Source organism: Dermochelys coriacea, chromosome 3, assembly GCF_009764565.3.
Source record: "Dermochelys coriacea isolate rDerCor1 chromosome 3, rDerCor1.pri.v4, whole genome shotgun sequence".
Taxonomy (NCBI): Eukaryota; Metazoa; Chordata; order Testudines; family Dermochelyidae; genus Dermochelys; species Dermochelys coriacea.
Window position 1 is genome coordinate 118,586,577 of NC_050070.1, and position 20,270 is coordinate 118,606,846.

The window sequence follows — 20,270 nt, forward strand, 5'->3', positions numbered from 1 at the left end:
TGAACAAGTTATGCCAAATAACCCAGTAAGATTAAGAGTTGGCAGATATAAAAGATTACAGTTTTCATGATAAATGGCAAGTACAGATTTCCACCCACTCCTCCCTAACCACTATAACTTAGCAAGGGTTCAGAAGGAATCACCAGTGCTTTTTCTAACTAGAAAAGATCACACAAGCTGCACTTTACAGGTTCTTCCTTTCAGCAACCACACCATCCATGTAGATATTCCTACTTATCTATTTGGATTATAGTAGCACCTAGGAGCCACAGTCATTGACCAAAACCCTATTGTGTTAGGCGCTGTACAAGCATACAATAAATAGGCAGATTTCAGAGTAGCAGCCGGGTTAGTCTGTATTCGCAAAAAGAAAAGGAGTACTTGTGGCATCTTAGACTAAGCTTATGCTCAAATAAATTTTTCGTGAGCTACAGCTCACTTCATCGGATGCATTCAGTGGAAAGTACAGTGGGGAGATTTGTATACACAGAGAACATGAAAGAATGGGTGTTATCATACACATTGTAAGGAGAGTGATCACTTAAGATGAGCTATTACCAGCAGGAGGGGGGAAGAAAACCTTTAGTAGCGATAATCAAAGTGGGTCATTTCCAGTAGTTGACAAGAACGTCTGAGGAACAGTGGGGGGGAGGGAGAGGAATAACATGGGGAAATAGTGAGCTGTAGGTCACAAAAGCTTATGCTCAAATAAATTTGTTAGTCTCTAATGTGCCACAAGTACTCTTTTTTTGAAAAACTGGGTTTAAGTCAAGTCTGGAGAAGAGAAGTCAGAGAGGACATGATGATAAATTTTCAAGTACAGAAAAGTTGTTACAAGGAGGAGGACAGGACAGGAAGCAATGGGCTAAAATTACAGCAAGAGCGGTTTAGGTTGGACATTAGGAAAAACTTCCTACCTGTCAGAGTGGTTAAGCACTGGAATAAATTGCCTAGGGAGGTTGTGGAATCTCCATCATTGGGGATTTTTAAGAGCAAGTTGGAGAAACAACTGTCAGGGATGGTCTAGATAATACTTAGTTCTGCCTTGAGTGCAGGGGACTGGACTAGATGGCCTCTCGAGGTCCCTTCCCAGTTCTATGATGGAAACAGAGACCGTTGTGTGACTATTCTGGTAGTCTTTAGCCTGGCAACTTGAAAAGCAACAATCAAGGTCAATTTCCAAGACTGTTGTTCCCTCTATGGCTTCCAGAGACATGGAATGAATCAAGGCTATCCCATCAGAGAAGGATCTTAGTGGACAGCGGCTCACTAGATGTTAAATAATTTGAATATCTTCTCCACATTCAAATACAGGCTGTTTTTTCCATTTGTGCAGTAGGTAACTGCAGTGCCCCAGTGATGTTCTGATGTGGTCACTGTGATCCACATCTTACGTGCTGAAGCCACGTGGTTGGTCTGTGGGATCCGTGATCAGGTCTAGATTCTTTACCCTACTGTTTGCCACAGTCTCCGCACTTGTCTTTTGGTGACAGTCTTCAGGTTTGGGGACCTTTGGCCACCAATCAGAAGGGTTTCCTGACCTTAAGGCAGCATCTTCGGGGCTATTGGAGGTCTTTGAAGATGAGCAAGTTCGGGTTTGTTGTTATCTGGTCATATTATTGCTGCTTCTCTTCAGAGGGATGGAAGTTAAATATACGTGAGGATGGAGAGACAGACTGTTGGAATTGACATTAGCACTCCTGTGACGATTCTCATAGTAACAGGTTTCAGAGTAGCAGCCGTGTTAGTCTGTATTCGCAAAAAGAAAAGGAGTACCCGTGGCACCCTAGAGACTAACAAATTTATTAGAGCATAAGCTTTCGTGAGCTACAGCTCACTTCATCAGATGCATTTGGTAGAAAAAACAGAGGGGAGATTGATATACACACAGAGAGAACATGAAACAATGGGTTTATCATACACACTGTAAGGAGAGTGATCACTTAAGATAAACCATCACCAGCAGCAAGGAGGGAAAAAGAGGAAAACCTTTCATGGTGACAAGCAAGGTAGGCTATTTCCAGCAGTTAACAACATCATCTGAGGAACAGTGGGGGGTGGGGTCGGGGGGGGGAGAAATAACATGGGGAAATAGGCTTGAATAGAGACTGGGAATGGATGAGTCATTAAATAAAGTAAAACCTAAGTTAATTGTATCCAGTTTGCAAATTAATTCCAATTCATCAGTCTCCTTGGAGTCTGTTTTTGAATTTTTTGTTGAAGGATAGCCACTCTCAGGTCTGTAATCGAGTGACCAGAGAGATTGAAGTGTTCTCCAACTGGTTTTTGAATGTTGTAATTCTTGACGTTTGATTTGTGTCCATTCATTCTTTTACGTAGAGACTGTCCAGTTTGACCAATGTACATGGCAGAGGGGCATTGCTGGCACATGATGGCATATATCACATTGGTAGATGCACAGGTGAACGAGCCTCTGATAGTGTGGCTGATGCGATTAGGCCCTCTGATGGTGTCCCCTGAATAGATATGTGGACAGAGTTGGCAACGGGCTTTGTTGCAAGGATAGGTTCCTGGGTTGGTGGTTCTGTTGTATGGGTGTGGTTGCTGGTGAGTATTTGCTTCAGATTGGGGGCTGTCTGTAAGCAAGGACTGGCCTGTCTCCCAAGATCTGTGAGAATGATGGGTCGTCCTTCAGGATAGGTTGTAGATCCTTGATGATGCGTTGGAGAGGTTTTAGTTGGGGGCTGAAGGTGATGGCTAGTGGCGTTCTGTTGTTTTCTTTGTTGGGCCTGTCCTGTAGTAGGTTACTTCTGGGTATTCTTCTGGCTCTGTCAATCTGTTTCTTCACTTCAGCAGGTGGGTATTGTCGTTGTAAGAATGCATGATAGAGATCTTGTAGGTGTGTGTCTCTGTCTGAGGGGTTGGAGCAAATGCGGTTATATCGTAGAGCTTGGCTATAGACAATGGATCGTGTGGTATGATCTGGATGAAAGCTAGAGGCATGTAGGTAGAAATAGCGGTCAGTAGGTTTCCGATATAGGGTGGTGTTTATGTGACCATCGCTTATTAGCACCGTAGTGTCCAGAAAGTGGCTCTCTTGTGTGGACTGGTCCAGGCTGAGGTTGATGGTGGGATGGAAATTGTTGAAATCATGGTGGAATTCCTCAAGGGCTTCTTTTCCATGGGTCCAGATGATGAAGATATCATCAGTGTAGCGCAAGTAGAGTAGGGGCATTAGGAGACGAGAGCTGAGGAAGCATTGTTCTAAGTCAGCCATAAAAATGTTGGCATACTGTGGGGCCATGCGGGTACCAATCGCAGTGCCACTGATTTGAAGGTATACATTGTCCCCAAATGTGAAATAGTTATGGGTGAGGACAAAGTCACAAAGTTCAGCCACCAGGTTAGCCGTGACAGTATCGGGGATACTGTTCCTGACGGCTTGTAGCCCATCTTTGTGTGGAATGTTGGTGTAGAGGGCTTCTACATCCATAGTGGCTAGGATGGTGTTTTAGGAAGATCACCAATGGATTCTAGTTCCTCAGGAAGTCAGTGGTGTCTCGAAGATAGCTGGGAGTGCTGGTAACGTAGGGCCTGAGGAGGGAGTCTACATAGCCAGACAATCCTGCTGTCAGGGTGCCAATGCTGAGATGATGGGTCGTCCAGGATTTCCAGATTGGATCTTGGGTACCAGATAGAATACCCCAGGTCGGGATTCTAGGGGTGTGTCTGTGCGGATTTGTTCTTGTGCTTTTTCAGGGAGTTTCTTGAGCAAATGCTGTAGTTTCTTTTGGTAACTCTCAATGGGATCAGAGGGTAATGGCTTGTAGAAGTGGTGTTGAGAGCTGCCTAGTAGCCTCTTGTTCATACTCCGACCTATTCATGATGACGACAGCACCTCCTTTGTCAGCCTTTTTGGATTATGATGTCAGAGTTGTTTCTGAGGCTGTGGATGGCATTGTGTTCTGCATGGGGCAAGCGATGCTGCTTTTCCACAATTTCAGCTCGTGCACGTCGGCGGAAGCACTCTATGTGGAAGTCCAGGCTGCTGTTTCGACCTTCAGGAGGAGTCCACCCAGAATCCTTCTTTTTGTAGTGTTGGTAGGAAGGTCTCTGTGGGTTAATATGTTGGTCAGAGGTGTGTTGGAAATATTCCTTGAGTCGGAGATGTCGAAAATAGGATTCTAGGTCACCACAGAACTGTATCATGTTCGTGGGGGTGGAGGGGCAAAAGGAGAGGCCCTGAGATAGGACAGATTCTTCTGCTGGGCTAAGAGTATAGTTGGATAGATTAACAATATTTCTGGGTGGGTTACGGGAACCACTGTTGTGGCCTCTTGTGGCATGTAGTAGTTTAGATAGCTTAGTGTCCTTTTTCTTTTGTAGAGAAGCAAAGTGTGTGTTGTAAATGGCTTGTTTAGTTTTTGTAAAGTCCAGCCACGGGGAAGTTTGTGTGGAAGGTTGTTTCTTTATGAGAGGTTTCAGAGTAGCAGCCTTGTTAGTCTGTATTCGCAAAAAGAAAAGGAGTACTGGTGGCACCTTAGAGACTAACAAATTTATTAGAGCATAAGCTTTCGTGAGCTACAGCTCACTTCATCGGATGCATTTGGTGGGAAAAAACAGAGGAGAGATTTATGTACCACACAACAGAGAACATGAAACAATGGGTTTATCATACACACTGTAAGGAGAGTGATCACTTAAGATAAGCCATCACCAGCAGCAGGGGGGGAAAGGAGGAAAACCTTTCATGGTGACAAGCAAGGTAGGCTAATTCCAGCAGTTAACAAGAATATCAGAGGAACAGTGGGGGGTGGGGTGAGAGGGAGAAATACCATGGGGAAGTAGTTTTACTTTGTGTAATGACTCATCCATTCCCAGTCTCTATTCAGGCCTAAGTTAATTGTATCCAGTTTGCAAATTAATTCCAATTCAGCAGTCTCTCGTTGGAGTCTGTTTTTGAAGCTTTTTTGTTCAAGTATAGCCACTCTTAGGTCTGTGATCGAGTGACCAGAGAGATTGAAGTGTTCTCCAACTGGTTTTTGAATGTTATAATTCTTGACGTCTGATTTGTGTCCATTCCATTGTCTACAGCCAAGCGCTACGATATAACCGCATTTGCTCCAACCCCTCAGACAGAGACAAACACCTACAAGATCTCTATCATGCATTCCTACAACTACAATACCCACATGCTGAAGTGAAGAAACAGATTGACAGAGCCAGAAGAGTACCCAGAAGTCACCTACTACAGGACAGGCCCAACAAAGAAAACAACAGAATGCCACTAGCCATCACCTTCAGCCCCGAACTAAAACCTCTCCAACGCATCATCAAGGATTTACAACCTATCCTGAAGGACGAGCCATCACTCTCACAGATCTTGGGAGACAGACCAGTCCTTGCTTACAGACAGCCCCCCAATCTGAAGCAAATACTCACCAGCAACACACACACACAACAGAACCACTAACCCAGGAACCTATCCTTGCAACAAAGCCCGTTGCCAACTCTGTCCACTATCTATTCAGGGGATACCATCATAGGGCCTAATCACATCAGCCACACTATCAGAGGCTCGTTCACCTGCATCTACCAATGTGATATATGCCATCATGTGCCAGCAATGCCCCTCTGCCATGTACATTGGTCAAACTGGACAGTCTCTACGTAAAAGAATGAATGGACACAAATCAGACGTCAAGAATTATAACATTCAAAAACCAGTTGGAGAACACTTCAATCTCTCTGGTCACTCGATCACAGACCTAAGAGTGGCTATCCTTCAACAAAAAAGCTTCAAAAACAGACTCCAAGGAGAGAGCTGAATTGGAATTAATTTGCAAACTGGATACAATTAATTTAGGCTTGAATAGAGACTGGGAATGGATGAGTCATTTCAAAGTAAAACTATTTCCCCATGGTATTTCTCCTCCTACCCCACCCCCACTGTTCCTCTGATTCTTGTTAACTGCTGGAATTAGCCTACCTTGCTTGTCACCATGAAAGGTTTTCCTCCTTCTGCCCCCCCCCCCCCCGGCTGTGATGGCTTATCTTAAGTGATCACTCTCCTTACAGTGTGTATGATAAACCCATTGTTTCATGTTCTCTGTGTGTGTGTGTGTGTGTGTGTGTGTGTGTGTGTGTGTGTGTGTGTGTGTAAATCTCCTCTGTTTTTTACACAAAATGCATCCGATGAAGTGAGCTGTATCTCAAGAAAGCTTATGCTCTAATAAATTTGTTAGTCTCTAAGGTGCCACCAGTACTCCTTTTCTTCTTTATGAGAGTATCCAGTTTTGAGAGCTCATTCTTAATCTTTCCCTGTTTCTTTCCCTCATTCTTAATCTCTCTCATAGTAGTGTTTCATATGTATGCTATCTGCGCACTTTGGTGCGCAATATTCAGCTGCGGAGAAAAACAAGGGCTAAGGTAAATGTCCGCAAGGCGTGAGCGTTTGCTCTCCAGCTGGTCCCAGCTAGTTTGTGGATTATATTGTTCCTAGTCTTTATCTTGGCAGCAGTCATTTCAGATGCTGGCAACAGGTGAGGCTATGATCCACTCCAAGATCTTTTGGGAAATCCTCATGCCTGAGCTTGGTGTGACATTCAGGCAATTCTTTGCATGGCGGCTGCTCAGGTGGAATGCAAAGTGTTGTTTGGGGGAGTTTTTAGGGTTTAATCTGAGTCACCTTCACTAGTACTCCTGCAGTTTTTTCAGAGCTTCTGCGAGGATGTGTTTCACATGGGTGAAAGTGCTTGATTGGATGATGAGCGTGAGATCCTCCATGTAGCCAAATTTCCATGACTGGGTTCATGGCATAATGCTGATTAATAAGAATGATGGTGCCAAGATGGATCCTCATAGGAACCTGCTGTTCAGTAGATGAGATCTACTGGGTCTGTTCTATTAGGTATATGCGAAACTTGCAGTTGGTGAGCATAACTGTCAGAAGGAACACTGTTCTGCAATGCACCATTTTTAACACTTTGAGAAGCAGGCTGTCCCATCAAACTATGTTGTATGCTGAGGATAAGTCCACAAAGACCACTGCTGTTTTGAGCCTGCATTGACAGCCAGCTTTGATTTGAATTACCGGTTTACCTCATCATAGGTGCTTTGTCTTGGTTGAAACCCGGATTGCTCTTTAGGGATGTAGACCTCAAAGATGCTTTACAAGAGCTTGAATGTTATGCATAGTAAGATGTTTTTTGGATTGTTGCCCCCAGTTTTACAATGCCAGTGATCTCTGCCTGTTGCCATACTTTGGGCATTTGGTAAAGGGCATGTACGCAGCCATGCTGACCTAGGCTTTTCAGAAATTGTGGGAAGATGCCATCTGGTCCTGCAGCCTTGCTACGGTTGATGAGCATTATGGTCTTGTCCACATCTTCTCGTGAATGGCTTTAATATTACCGGGCAGTCCGATAGGGAGCAATGAAGCTCTTTCTTCACTTTCCTTTTGTGATGACAATCCACTTCAGACTCTGAATTCAGGAACATTTGGGTGGTGATGGCACTGGCTGTGACATGTGGCATTCTACACTGGGGAGAATTCACACTGCCCAGATTACGGAGATGCCTCCAGGCTTTACATAAGGTCATACTGGGTCAGACCGAAAGATCCATCTAGCCCAGTATCCTGTCTTCCAACAGTGACCAATGCCAGGTGCCCCAGAGGGAATGAAGAGAACAGGTAAATCACCAAGTGATCCATCCCCTGTCGCCCATTCCCAGCTTCTGGCTTTCCTGCTGAATGCGTGGAACCTAGGTTCTGCTAGTTGAGAGTGATGGGCAAAAGCTACGTGGAGTTGAGTGATTCCAGGAGTTGAAGCAGCGGGGTCACCTGTTATCCAGTACTCCTTTAGGAATGCCTCACTGTCTGTCAACCAACAAGAATTGTGGCTTTCCTGTAGCTGAGGGGAGGAGTGATGTTCCATTTTGTGCCCTCTTTAAGAAGGCTGATGAACCTGATGTTTGCAGGTATCCTGTGAACCACTTTTTCTGTGGTTTCTGAGTAGCTGTTCCCATAGGCCTTCCTAAAGTTCCAACACAGCGTTGGTAACAATGCGATTAGGGGACTTGGAGAGCAACGTATATGACAATAGGAGGGTGATCGCTATGCATAAAATTGTCAAGAACAGTTCGTTCCACAACTAGAGGCCATCTGTTCTGGCCACAGAACACAAACCACACGTCCAACAAGTAGCCTTGTCTCTGTCCAGCAAAACGGAAAGTTTCTTACTACTTGGAATTGAACAGTAGATGCCTGTCTTGAGTCGAAGCCTATGCAAAAAGTTGTTCATCTGAAGTATCATCGTCTCGTAACCCCAGGATGTATGACGGCTCTTGAGGTCTCCAACCCATATTAAAGGATAGTGGTGATTCAGTAAAACCTGAGTGGTACAGGAGACATTTGGTGGCTTATGGATGTCGGGGATCGCAAACTCACCGACTCTCGTTGTGACGACATATGGTGAAGAATTCAAAACCATGCAGCAGATTTTCAAGAGCTTGTCTCCCAAATGTTGCAGTTCATGTTTCGGAGAATGTTGGCTCCCCACTAAATGTTATTCTGTAATGCTACACGTTTTGATGCTTTTTCATTATACAATAAGTCTCTCTCTTCTTAAGTGCTTTGGCATAACCATCACTATCAACATGGCAACTGAACAGCAGTCGATGGCCTCACAGTCTAAAAAGCAACTCAAGTGACAATCCAGTGAAATGGCCCTTCTTAGGGCCATCACCAAAAGAGAAACATAGGATCATACCTAGATGTATGCCACCACAATGTAGAAGGCTGTCTCCTACAAAATGTGACTACTTGACCAAGCTATCAACAGAAGATAGAGGTCTTTGTGTTATTCTATTAAAACATACATATATGCATAATCTTTACAAATCCAGGGTAAACCAATGGTGTATCACACAAAGTCGCTTGCAACAGGATTTTGCGATCCATACATGGCAGAAACAAAGCCTCAGGAATCTGCCTAAACATACTTTTATCCAGAACAGTTTAAATTAAAAATACATCTACTTCAAATTGAATTAAATGTACTCACATTTTCTGTAGTTCCAGTAATTACATGCAATCCATCATAAGTTGATTTGATATACATTCCCTAATGTGGCGGGAGGGAAAGGGAGAAGAAATTGAAATAGTCAAATTTAAGAAAGGCAGTGCCAAAAATAAAAACTTGCATACTAATTATGTAACAGGTTAAGCAACATCTTACAACAAACTTAAAACTCATTCTGTGTAAAAAAACATCAAACATATGAAAATTCATGGACTCACATTTGTAAGTAGTGTAATCTAGTATCAAAGTGCTAAATGTTCCTTTTTTCCTGAATTCTTGGGCACTCAGTACATACAAGTTAAAGAGATTGGAATTTTATACTTCACCCTTTGCAGATTATCTTTAAAATATTTATTTTTAAATCATGTAACTTAACTTCTTTATAACCTTGATTATCCTGGAGAATTTTAGATAAGTCATTTAGAGTCCCTTGCATGCCAAGCACCTCGTCACAAGTTTGCTACAAATATTCTACAGACAAGGAAGCTCAAATAATCCCTGTTCTTAATGCAAGCCATCTTGTAACATTACAGTGTTGGCGTAAACCAGGAGCACAGGCAAACCATGCGCTAGCACCACTTTGCTATACTACTGGGTGTGGTTGCAAGGATAAATGCTAATGAAATAGGTCTGATCGTGTGGATTCTTAACATACCATCTACAAATGGGTTAACACTCACATTTTAATTACACATAGTAGACTTTTGTATCAATTTCCATATAGATAACAGGTATTTTTCCTTCCTGATAAGCTGTTTTGAATATTACTTACCATACTGTGCTTTTTAGCTATGCAGTGCCATTCAAGTGCTAAGTGCAATTTATGTGCCAGAAATTACTGACCACCACTTAGAAGCATGATCACAACATTTTACTTTCTTGATTTTCTTCTCCATTTGCAAAGATTTATCCTCCTTGCCCTCCTCCTTCACTGTCCCCCCATTTCTTGCAGAGCACAAGCTATCATGCTGCTATTCTGTGAATGCCCTTATTTGATACCCAAACCGCACTGAAGTTGCCATAGTTCTGGAACATGGTTAGTTCATTTGTGTCTCTTCCGTTAGCCCTGCAATAATGTAACTCAAAACACTGTAGGTTCTCCATAACAGCACCCATGTTTTTAAAAACTGTTCAACAAAAGATATTTCTCACTTCTTCATAGTTTTAAGAGTAAGTTAAATAATTTCAGATAAATATTTCAGTTTCCTTTAAAGCATTTAAATGTGAACCACCTCCACTCCAGCCAGAAAGGTCCCATCTCCAATTTTTTGTAAACACCATTCAATGGAATATCCAACCCGACCAACCATATTCAGCACATGGTCAAAGGTTTACTACACACCCCTGCTAAAAACAAACCCCCAAATACGCCCCACATCCAACCAAAATTACAGATAAAAAAAAATCTCACAAAACAGTATAGACAAAAAAATCCTTCAAAAAGTCTATGTAGAGTTGATTTAGGTGACCAGCGAAGGTAAGGGACCACTTTGTTCACCTCCGTCGATGAATCCCACCAATAGTCAGGTGTACTCAGCATACTACCATCTCAAAAATGCCTTAAACACAGACAAGGGACTGATCCTGCAGACAATTTTGCCCATGAGTCTAGTTAGTCCCACACTGAATCCTTACTGATTTTAAGGGGAATAAACAATACACATAGGCATAACAGCTTGCAGGGCCAGGCACTAACAATGCAGACATAGTAACCACAGAAGCAGACACAGCTAAGTTCTTACCAGGCCTTCCCCAGGCTTAATGTTGGTTAAATGAACCTCCTCCAGACATGCACTCTGGCTCATCAATGGATCTGTAGTTGATCTGATCATCTTATCACAAATTCCATTTAAAATCTTGGACTGAAAATGAACAAAAATTCATTAGGAAAGCCACATTCTAGAATTCCTCCCCACTAATTTCTCAATAAAGCAGAAGTTATTTAATTATAAAATCTGGCCCACTAAGAAAGTTTGATAGAACTGGTAGCAGAATACAAGACCATTCAAACAATTCTGCTTTATGGCCTTGTCTACCCTAGGCTTCTGGGGTAAAAATCTGCCACTTCTGCTACCACCAGTGACAAGGCATGTTGGGACAAAGTGCCGCTACAGTTGCCTGGAAAAAAGGCAACACCACCACCACCACTCTTGCAAAAATTTAGTCTATATTTTTCAATTCCGAACATTTGACTACGTTTAGTGCCAACAGCTGCCAACCGTTATTTAGATCTGCTTTAAGAAGGATTAGGCAGGATGGTGCTAAAGAAGCCAATGGCAACTGGTGAGTACTCTACACCAAGCTTTTGAGTAGGTAGGCATTTAACAATTAAGTATTTTAGCAGTTATTTCCTTTGTGCCAGTTGCTGGAATCCTTACAAACTTATATTTCCTTGTTACCAAAATATATCCAATCCCAACCCAATACCATTTCTAAGGACATATTCTGACCTTAAACACATGTAACTCAGACTAAGGAAGCCAGTGAAAGTCAGGCTTATGTATCAGAAGGGAGTAATTTGTCTTTTACATTCTTAAAGTTTCAAACAGGCAAAATGGCTGTTTAATCAGAGAAAATGGAATGGTCAAAACATCTATTTTCTTCCCACACACTCAAATTTACATTACACACCTCATTGTTTAAATTCATATCAAGACACAAAATACAATGTATTAAACTTAAAGTGGTTTTCAACAGTTAAGGAAAAAAAAAAAAGGAGGCCCTAAAATGTTCAGGATAGCATTTATTTGTAATTGGCTGCGAAACTGGAAGGTAGCTCACCTGAGAAAGTAAATATCTCCAAGTGCCCTTGGGACTTCTCACTCAGTGGAGACATGTGTAATTAAGGGGCTGCATAAAATGCGACCTTGTATAAAGATAGCTCTGTCGAATCACAGTGGGCACATGGTAAAATATTCTCAAGGTTTTTTATTCTAAACCAGATTTATAGAACTGAAGTAATGTAATTTAAATGAATCAAAACAATGCCCAAGCATGAATACGAGGAACTGCTAAAACAAGGGAATTCCAAAACAGTACGTATATGGAATGGGGTGTGGAAAAATGAGAAACTGAAAACTCCTATTTGCTTGATTTCCTTATTTATGGACACAATTATTTTTAGCTATTGTGCTACTGAATGCCTAAGCATCTATCAGCAAACGGAAGGCCTTATCAAAGAACACAGCCTGGCTCATGTCAAAAGCAGGAAGCGATGATTAACAGTTACAAAATATTAAAAGCATTTCATTACATCTCACTGTTGGTCACAAGGTTGCTTCAAAATGCTTTTGAAAACTCAGAGCTTTCAGAATGAAGTATAATTAGACATAGATCTTTCTAGTTCCATAGGCAGGATAGTGCCTTTACAGGGACCACAGCAAAGTACATTATCTATTAAATAAAGTGCTATATCCCACGCTGCAGATCATGGACATTTTGCTTTACTTGGTGTAACATCCTTTTACATTTCTTCCCCTCCCCTAAAAACTGAGCCAGACATTGGATTTGAAGAAATACCTATGGAATAAAACCTTAAGGATCCTACTGTATATAGCAGTCCTGACTTATACATCATACATCAGACATTATACATCATTAAAAACTCACCATTATCCCTTCTGAAAGAATAATGAAGGATAAAAACAGCCTGCAATGGGGTTTTGCTTACATGGTATATTTCAACTTTGTCAGTCTGAGTAATCAAGAAGTCATTGAAATAAATGGGAATATAAATAACTAAGTCATAACTGAACTGCACACTTACTACATGTAGAACTTTATCTTCCATTTCAGCCACAGTGCAATCCTAAAAAGAGAAAACAAGCACTAAATTAACAGACCTGTGTAAACATACTAGGTTGCAAAATACTGAAATACAGCTACCCCTGACCTCAAGCAAAAAGGATAGTACCTTTGGAGCAAGGATTAATCAGACATCTGCTTCGCCTTCAAGGCATGAAATGTACCATTGAACAACAATTTTCTGACACCTGGTCTAAAAAGCAATACAGACCTTCAAAATGTCAAAAGAATACAAACCTTCGGTTATTGCAGAAGAATTTTCCAGGAAAAATGAGTTATGCACAAATAAAGATGGACTTTGTTAAGGTAAACCATACAAGCTTGTTTTTAGATACTACAAATACTGAGCCAGCTATTACTGTATTCAACATTTCAAAATGGATAAAAAAAAACCACTGGTTAAAAATAGCTTCAGAAGTGCTTTTAAAATATGCTATTGATGGCATTCACAAAGGCAAGGGAATGGCACACAAAGCATTATTTACAAAGCTCAGGTACAAAGGACTTTGAACTGAAAAGAGTTCATTTAGTAGATTACAGAAGAGACCATTGTTCTCTGAAAAAAACAGCAAAACTGGAACACATCAATACATTCCCAGGTAAAAAGAAGGAGGGGGAGAAGGGAGGGTAAACTACTGGTACAGTTGTAAATATTTATTAATTACTTAAGAAACCCCCACTAAGACTTATTGTCTCAAAAATAACAAAACATTAGAAAATACCAAGTTAAGGTTATATTTGGGGGAAAAAACCCAAACATTACCAAGATCACTTGAACAATCTTAACTCTGACCCATATCGCACCAGAGTTCCAAGCTGCACAACTGTCGCACCTCATTGTAAAAGACTGAGACATTTTAACGAAGAGATTTCATGAAGGAGGATTTGCTGAAGACTAAGTATTTACAGTCTGCATAAATCTTTAAGTCTACTTACTTTATATAGTTTGCCAAAGAACTTAACACACAACTTGGGTTTTGTACATAAACGTACATGTTATGGAAGCGTGAGCTCAATACCCCGAGTCCTTAGCATTATGCTTATTTTTGGCCTGGTTCTTAAGGGGGTTAGAGCCACTGCATATGTATCTATAACAAGTCTGACCACACTTTTACATTTGATGCTCCATATGCTTTTGAGACTTGTCCTGAAAATTGCTCCAAAGGCAGTCACTTTTAGCGAACAGACAGAAACCTCACTTTTTCTGGTGACAGTGTAGTCATATGGGGGGGGGGGGGGAAGAGTAGCTTGCTATAATAATGTAAAGAGAGATGTACTTTGTTTTAAGTGCTCCAATAGAAAAATAATATATCAACAAGAGTAAGGTACTAGAAAACCTTTTAGATCACTTCTCAATTTTCAGTCACTGAAGTAATGACAACGTGCACTGTTTCCTCGTAGGATTGTCTTTTTGTTGTTCTCTGGACAGCCATACAAGGACAGAATAGTGTGGTGACTAAAGCCATGTCTACACTACAAAACTGATGTTGACTCAAGTTATGTTAGCACACAGATGCCATGGTTGGTACATCACTTGTGCCCATGCATACTTGGCTCCTTGTGTCAGCAGTTTACGCACTCACCAGGAGCGCTTGTATTGAGCAGAGTGCGGTACACCACGGGTAGGTATCTCAATGCGCAACTCGCCACCATCCAGCACACTATCCTTTTGGGAAGTTTTGGCAATGCATGATGGGGCTGAAATGAGTCATGCAGGGGTGACTGGAAGGATGGGGTCAATGTCCCATTTTGCAAGTGTCTCCATCCCATAATGTTATCTGTATCCCATAATGTTCATGCTTTAAAAAAAACAAAAAAAAAATCCCACAAACACACATGGCCTCCTCTGTCCACCATTCCTGAAAGAAGCATGGAGCCTGCACTATCATCACAAGCATTGCAAGTACAGGTTGCACAATCCTGAAATATTTCCAGAGCTACAAGAACCACCGAATAAAGTGGGGAAACATGACAATTCCTTAGAGGACAGACTGCGGTGGGACATAGTGGGAATCAATTCAAGGTTGTTAATAGCATTCTACTAACAGATGCAGATGGTGGAGTGCTGCTTCTGGGCCCAAGAAACAAGCACTGACTGGTGGAATCACATTATAATGCAGGTTTGGTATGATGAACAATGGCTGCAGAACTTTCAGATGAGCAAGGCCACATTCCTGGATCTGGGCAGTGATCTTTACCCAGCCCTCCCGCACAGGGACACCAAAATGAGAGCTGCACAGACAGTGCAGAAGTGAGTGGCAATTGCACTGTGGAAACTTGCAATGCCAGATTGCTACCGGTCAGTCAGCAATCAATTTGGAGTCAGAAAATTCACCATGAGGGCTGTTGTGAGGCAAATATGCAGGGCCAGTACGCAGAACTGACTCTCAGCAATGTGCAGGACATAGTGGATAGATTTACAGCAGTGCTGCTCCTGAATTTGCAGTGTGATGATGGCTTGCAACTCTCTATTTTGACATCAGACTATCTTGCCATTCAGAACACCGAACAGGAAGGTCTACTTTTCTGTGGTTACACAAGCACAGGTGAATCACCAGGGACGCTTCACTGACATCAGTGTGAGCTGGTCAGGGAAGATGCATGATGCTCACATCCTTAAGAACACAGGACTGTTGCAAAAGCTACAAGATTTTCTTTCCTGATCAGCAGTTTACCATTGGAAATGTTGAAATGCTAAAAAATTATCCTGGGGGACCCAGCCTACCCTTTGCTCCCCTGGCTCATGAAGGCATATACGTCCACCTTGACAGCACCAAGGAAGAATTCAACTACTGGCTCAGCAGATGCAGAATGACAGTTGAATTAACTTTTGGTGGTTTGAAGGGTCTCTGGCATTATTTACTTACAAGATTGGACCTCAGTGAGAAACATCTCAATGATTATAGCTGCCTGCTGTGTGCTGCATAATATATGTGAAGCAAAGGGGGGGAAGTTTCCATCGGGCTGCAGGGCAGAGGTGGAGGAGCGGTCTTTTGAATTTGAACAGTCAGACAAAAGGGCTATTAGAAGAGCTCAGTGCAGAGCTATATTGCTCCAGGAGGCTTTGAAAGACCATTTTAACACTGTGTGTGTGGTGTTGTTGTTGTTGTGTGTTCTACCTGGCTCTGCAGGAGTCGTGTGGTGATCACTGTACATGTAGGAATACAACATTGTCAATGCACCTATTAATTTTATTTTTGAATCATCTCATGAGTTATGTGGCACTGAGCAATAATAGGTAATTGGTAGCTTTCAGAACTGCTGATCACTTGGCAGCATATGCTGTGAACTAATAAAGATGAATTGTGTTCCAAAAAAACACAATCAGTGGGGAAAAAAAAAAAACAATTTTAAAATACATTTAAAGACTTACAAATTTAACAAACAGAATGTATGAAGGGGAAAGAACACTGATGCCCATTTCAGCTACACCAATCGTGGCTGTCACAGTAATGTTTAGCTATGATTGTCTTTAATGTCCCTTGGGTGGCATGGCAGGGTAGAGCAGTGGCCCCTAATGCCACACGGAATATTGGGGGAGTGGGAGGGGTATAGGGAGGTCCGGATATTGAGTTCTCAATGGGCTGTAGAGGGAGGTGAGATCAGGACTGTTGAACTTGCAGGTCCACCACAGTCTGCAGCCACTGTGTTTGCTGCCTGAGAAGCCTCATTATGTCTTCGTGCATCTCCCTCTCCTTTTCCCGCTGGAACTCTCTCTTCTCCACTCTTTCCTTCTCCAGGCTGGCCACAATATTCATCCTCCAGGCCCTGTGCTCGCAGTCTGATGCAGCAGTGGCTTGCAGGATCTCACTGAACATGTCATCCTGAGTCCTCTTCTTTCTCAGCTTTATCTGGCTCAGGCATTCTGCACATGTTGAAGGCGGTGTGAAAGCCGCAATGGCAACAGCTGAAGATAAACACACAGAGGTACCATTGTCAGTGTATTCACAACAGAAAGGGAAACTTGCTCCCTTGCAGTTGTAAGCACAACATTCTCACTTCTGCTTGGGATAGTTTGTGCACGACGCTAGTCACAGCACCAGCCATGGTGAGTATGGCCCGCCGGGGGTTGGGGGAAAATGGAACGAATTGCTTGGTTGCACGATTCCAGTAGTGTAGAGCAACAGCACTGAATATTTGCACCATTTTCCACAGGCAGTGGTGATTTTAGCTGATATCTCACTCCTGAGAAGAAAAGGAGTACTTGTGGCACCTTAGAGACTAACAAATTTATTTGAGCATAAGCTTTCGTGAGCTACAGCTCACTTCATCGGATGCATTTGGTGGAAAATACAGAGGGGAGATTTATATACACACACAGAGAACATGAAACAATGGGTTTTATCATACACACTGTAAGGCGAGTGATCACTTAAGGGTTTTATCATACACACTGTAAGGAGAGTGATCACTTAAGATGATCACTCTCCTTACAGTGTGTATGATAAAACCCATTGTTTCATGTTCTCTGTGTGTGTATAAATCTCCCCTCTGTATTTTCCACCAAATGCATCCGATGAAGTGAGCTGTAGCTCACGAAAGCTTATGCTCAAATAAATTTGTTAGTCTCTAAGATGCCACAAGTACTCCTTTTCCTTTTGCGAATACAGACTAACACGGCTGCTACTCTGAAACCTGTCACTCCTGAGAGTTACAAAGGCAGAGACCCCACAGTTGCTGCGGTGTCCTAAAACTGCCTGAGCCCATACGCTGCTAGCCTGTGCTGCTATTGCAATGGTGCCTACTGAAGTTATCGCTCAGCGTCATAGGAAAGTGCCCTACCACAGAGGATGAAATAAGGCTGCCATCCCTAAAAACCTTCAGGAAAGGATTGCCGAGTACCTCAATGAAAGTTTCATGGAGATCTCTCAGGAGGATTCCAGGGACACCCCTGTATACATAAACAAACTACTCTATGTGGCCCCTGCCTAACTCTAGAGAGGAATTAAAAGCAAATAGTAACTCTATGTCTCATGGTTGTACCACTACCTCTTCTAGCATGAGTAAATTAATAAAAAAGTCAAAAGTTGTGTCCTGCCACCCCTGTAATTGAAAATTTATCTAAACACACTTACCTGAGATTCCTTTCCCTGCATTGGGCTCGCCCATGATACACTGGTGAGACTGTGGCATCGCCAAAAATGGGTCTGGCTTGCTGCACAGCTGGATCCCAGGTTGTCTGACCCCATACTCCTGCCCCTCATCCACCTTCTTGCTGTTCACAGCGGGGGCCTGTGACTTGGTGGGCTCCTCAGAGGTATCCACAGTGCTTTGGGGAGGTGGGGATCCTCCACTGAGTATGGCTTGCAGCTCTTTGTAAAAGTGGCACATCTGCAGGTCAGTACCAGATCGAATGTTGGCCTCCCTGGTCTTCTGGTACACCTGCTGCAGTTCCTGGGCTTTCATACTGCATGGCTGCTGGTCCCCATCCTACCGGTTCTTCTACGTCCTCTGAGCCATCTGCTCATAGACGTCAACATTTCTAGGCTGATTCAGAGCTGAGCCTGCACAGCCTCTTCTTCCCACAGGCCCAGGAGATCCAGTATCTCCTGTCTACTCCAAGCCAGAGTGCTTCTGGAGCATGTAGCCAGCACGGGCAGCTGCACTCAACAGCGGAGAGCTGCTAGGTGTGCTCATCAAGCTGGACAATTGAGAAAAGGAATTTCAAAAATGCACTGGGCTTTAAAGGGAAGGGGGCTTTCAGTCTCGGTCTCTGTGACACCTGCAAACTAGAGTTAATAATGGTAACCTGAGAGGTCAGCGTGGGGCATTGTAGGACAGCTGCTGGAGGACACTTAGGCTCGACATAAGTAATTCAGTGTCTACACTTGCTCTTTGTCACGCAGGAAGGTGGTGTTACTATGTTGGCGTAACAGGGTGCTTATGTAAGTGGGAAACCCATTTAAAGTGAAGACACATGCACAACTAGGTTGATGTAACTGTCTTGTGTCAACCTAACTTTCTAGTGTAGACCAGGCCTAACTAAGCCCTTCCTTTTTTGTTTTAAGTGCAACTTAAACAGTAGAAAGTTTGGAAAAACTTAGTTGTGAAAAGAAAAGGAGTACTTGTGGCACCTTAGAGACTAACAAATTTATTTGTGTCACAACCCAAGGTAAACAACTGGGCTGGCCAATTGTCGGCCCACCACAAGAAACAACAAAAAAACCCCATCTTACAGCAGGTTCTTGTCACGTACACCAAAAGGAGCCATGCGCAGACCTGCTAACATAAAGAGCGCCAACCCGGGACCTGGGAGGCGAAAAAGCGTGTCATGTGCATAAATCAAAGGTGTCGTGTGCAGAGAACCAAAAGCAGACCTGCTGACGTAAAAGGGCCCCAACCCGGAAGGCGGAAAAGCTAAGCGACCTATAGCAAAACGACACGACCTCAACAAAGCCCCATAAAACACAGCAGCCACAAGCGAAACGGGGGGATTTTCCGTGTGTACGCCAAGGAGACTGATCATCCCTCGGCCAAGATAATCCTCCCGTTAGCACAGGCCCATGTCATGTCGTGTTCATTGTAACTTACCCTATGCCTACCATGCGACTGGGTCTGCACTGCTGGTCAATTGGCTCAGATGTGTGGTATGTATGTAACTTTTCCTATCACCTTTAAGTCTGTAACTCCCCCTCCCTCCCCTTTGCCTAAGAGGTTGTATAATTTGAATTGTCTATGGGCAAACCGTTTGCTCTATTCCCCAGCCACCACGTAACTTTGTTTATCCAATAAACGTTGCCGTTGTGCATTTTTATCAATTCACTTGTCAGTGGGTTTGTGTTTTACCCAGTAAAATAATTCCCAAGCCCGCTAGTGCCACAGACAATTTGAGCATAAGCTTTCGTGAGCATCCAATGAAGTGAGCTGTAGCTCATGAAAGCTTATGCTCAAATAAATTTGTTAGTCTCTAAGGTGCCACAAGTACTCCTTTTCTTTTTGCGAATACAGACTAACACGGCCGCTACTCTGAAACCTGTTAGTTGTGAGAGGTTTTTTCGAGAAAACTACCAGGTGCTCTGAAGGACTGTCTCTTAAGTAATTGATAGAAATATACAACTTTGACTCCAGTATAAAGTTGCTTGTTTTTTTAATAAGAATTTCCTTTGGGTATTTGAAAAACATATAACAACTAATCAGTGAGTCCCTGTGAACCATGCAAGCTGTGTAGGAATTAAGTCTTGTCTGTGACTAATCTTGCTTTAACCATGTTACTAAAATTCATGTTCTAAACATGACCCTCAAACTGCAGATTAGATAGGGCAGATGGACCCATGTCTCCATCCTTTCACCAAACACAACCAGAATCCTAATTCCCAATTATTTCAATTTGAGTTGGCCTGCTTAGTACACGTGATCCAAACACTGATTGCTCCCATGGTTAGAAACAATTCTAAAAGCAGCAGCATCTCATCAATTTCCATT

The 20,270-nt window shown here is 42.7% G+C and overlaps 1 protein-coding gene across 2 annotated transcripts in view; it reads right to left on the bottom strand.

Annotated features, from left to right (window-relative positions):
- The window catches only part of CNKSR3 (CNKSR family member 3), a 99,290-nt gene that overhangs the window by 21,326 nt on the left and 57,694 nt on the right, over positions 1-20,270 (bottom strand). For both annotated transcript variants that reach the window (XM_038395776.2, XM_043511224.1), the window contains exons 5-7: positions 12,811-12,852; positions 10,787-10,906; positions 9,027-9,086 (exon numbers count right to left, since the gene is read on the bottom strand). In XM_038395776.2, coding sequence (XP_038251704.1) covers positions 9,027-9,086; positions 10,787-10,906; positions 12,811-12,852 — 222 coding nt within the window. The remainder of the gene's footprint in view (positions 1-9,026; positions 9,087-10,786; positions 10,907-12,810; positions 12,853-20,270) is intronic.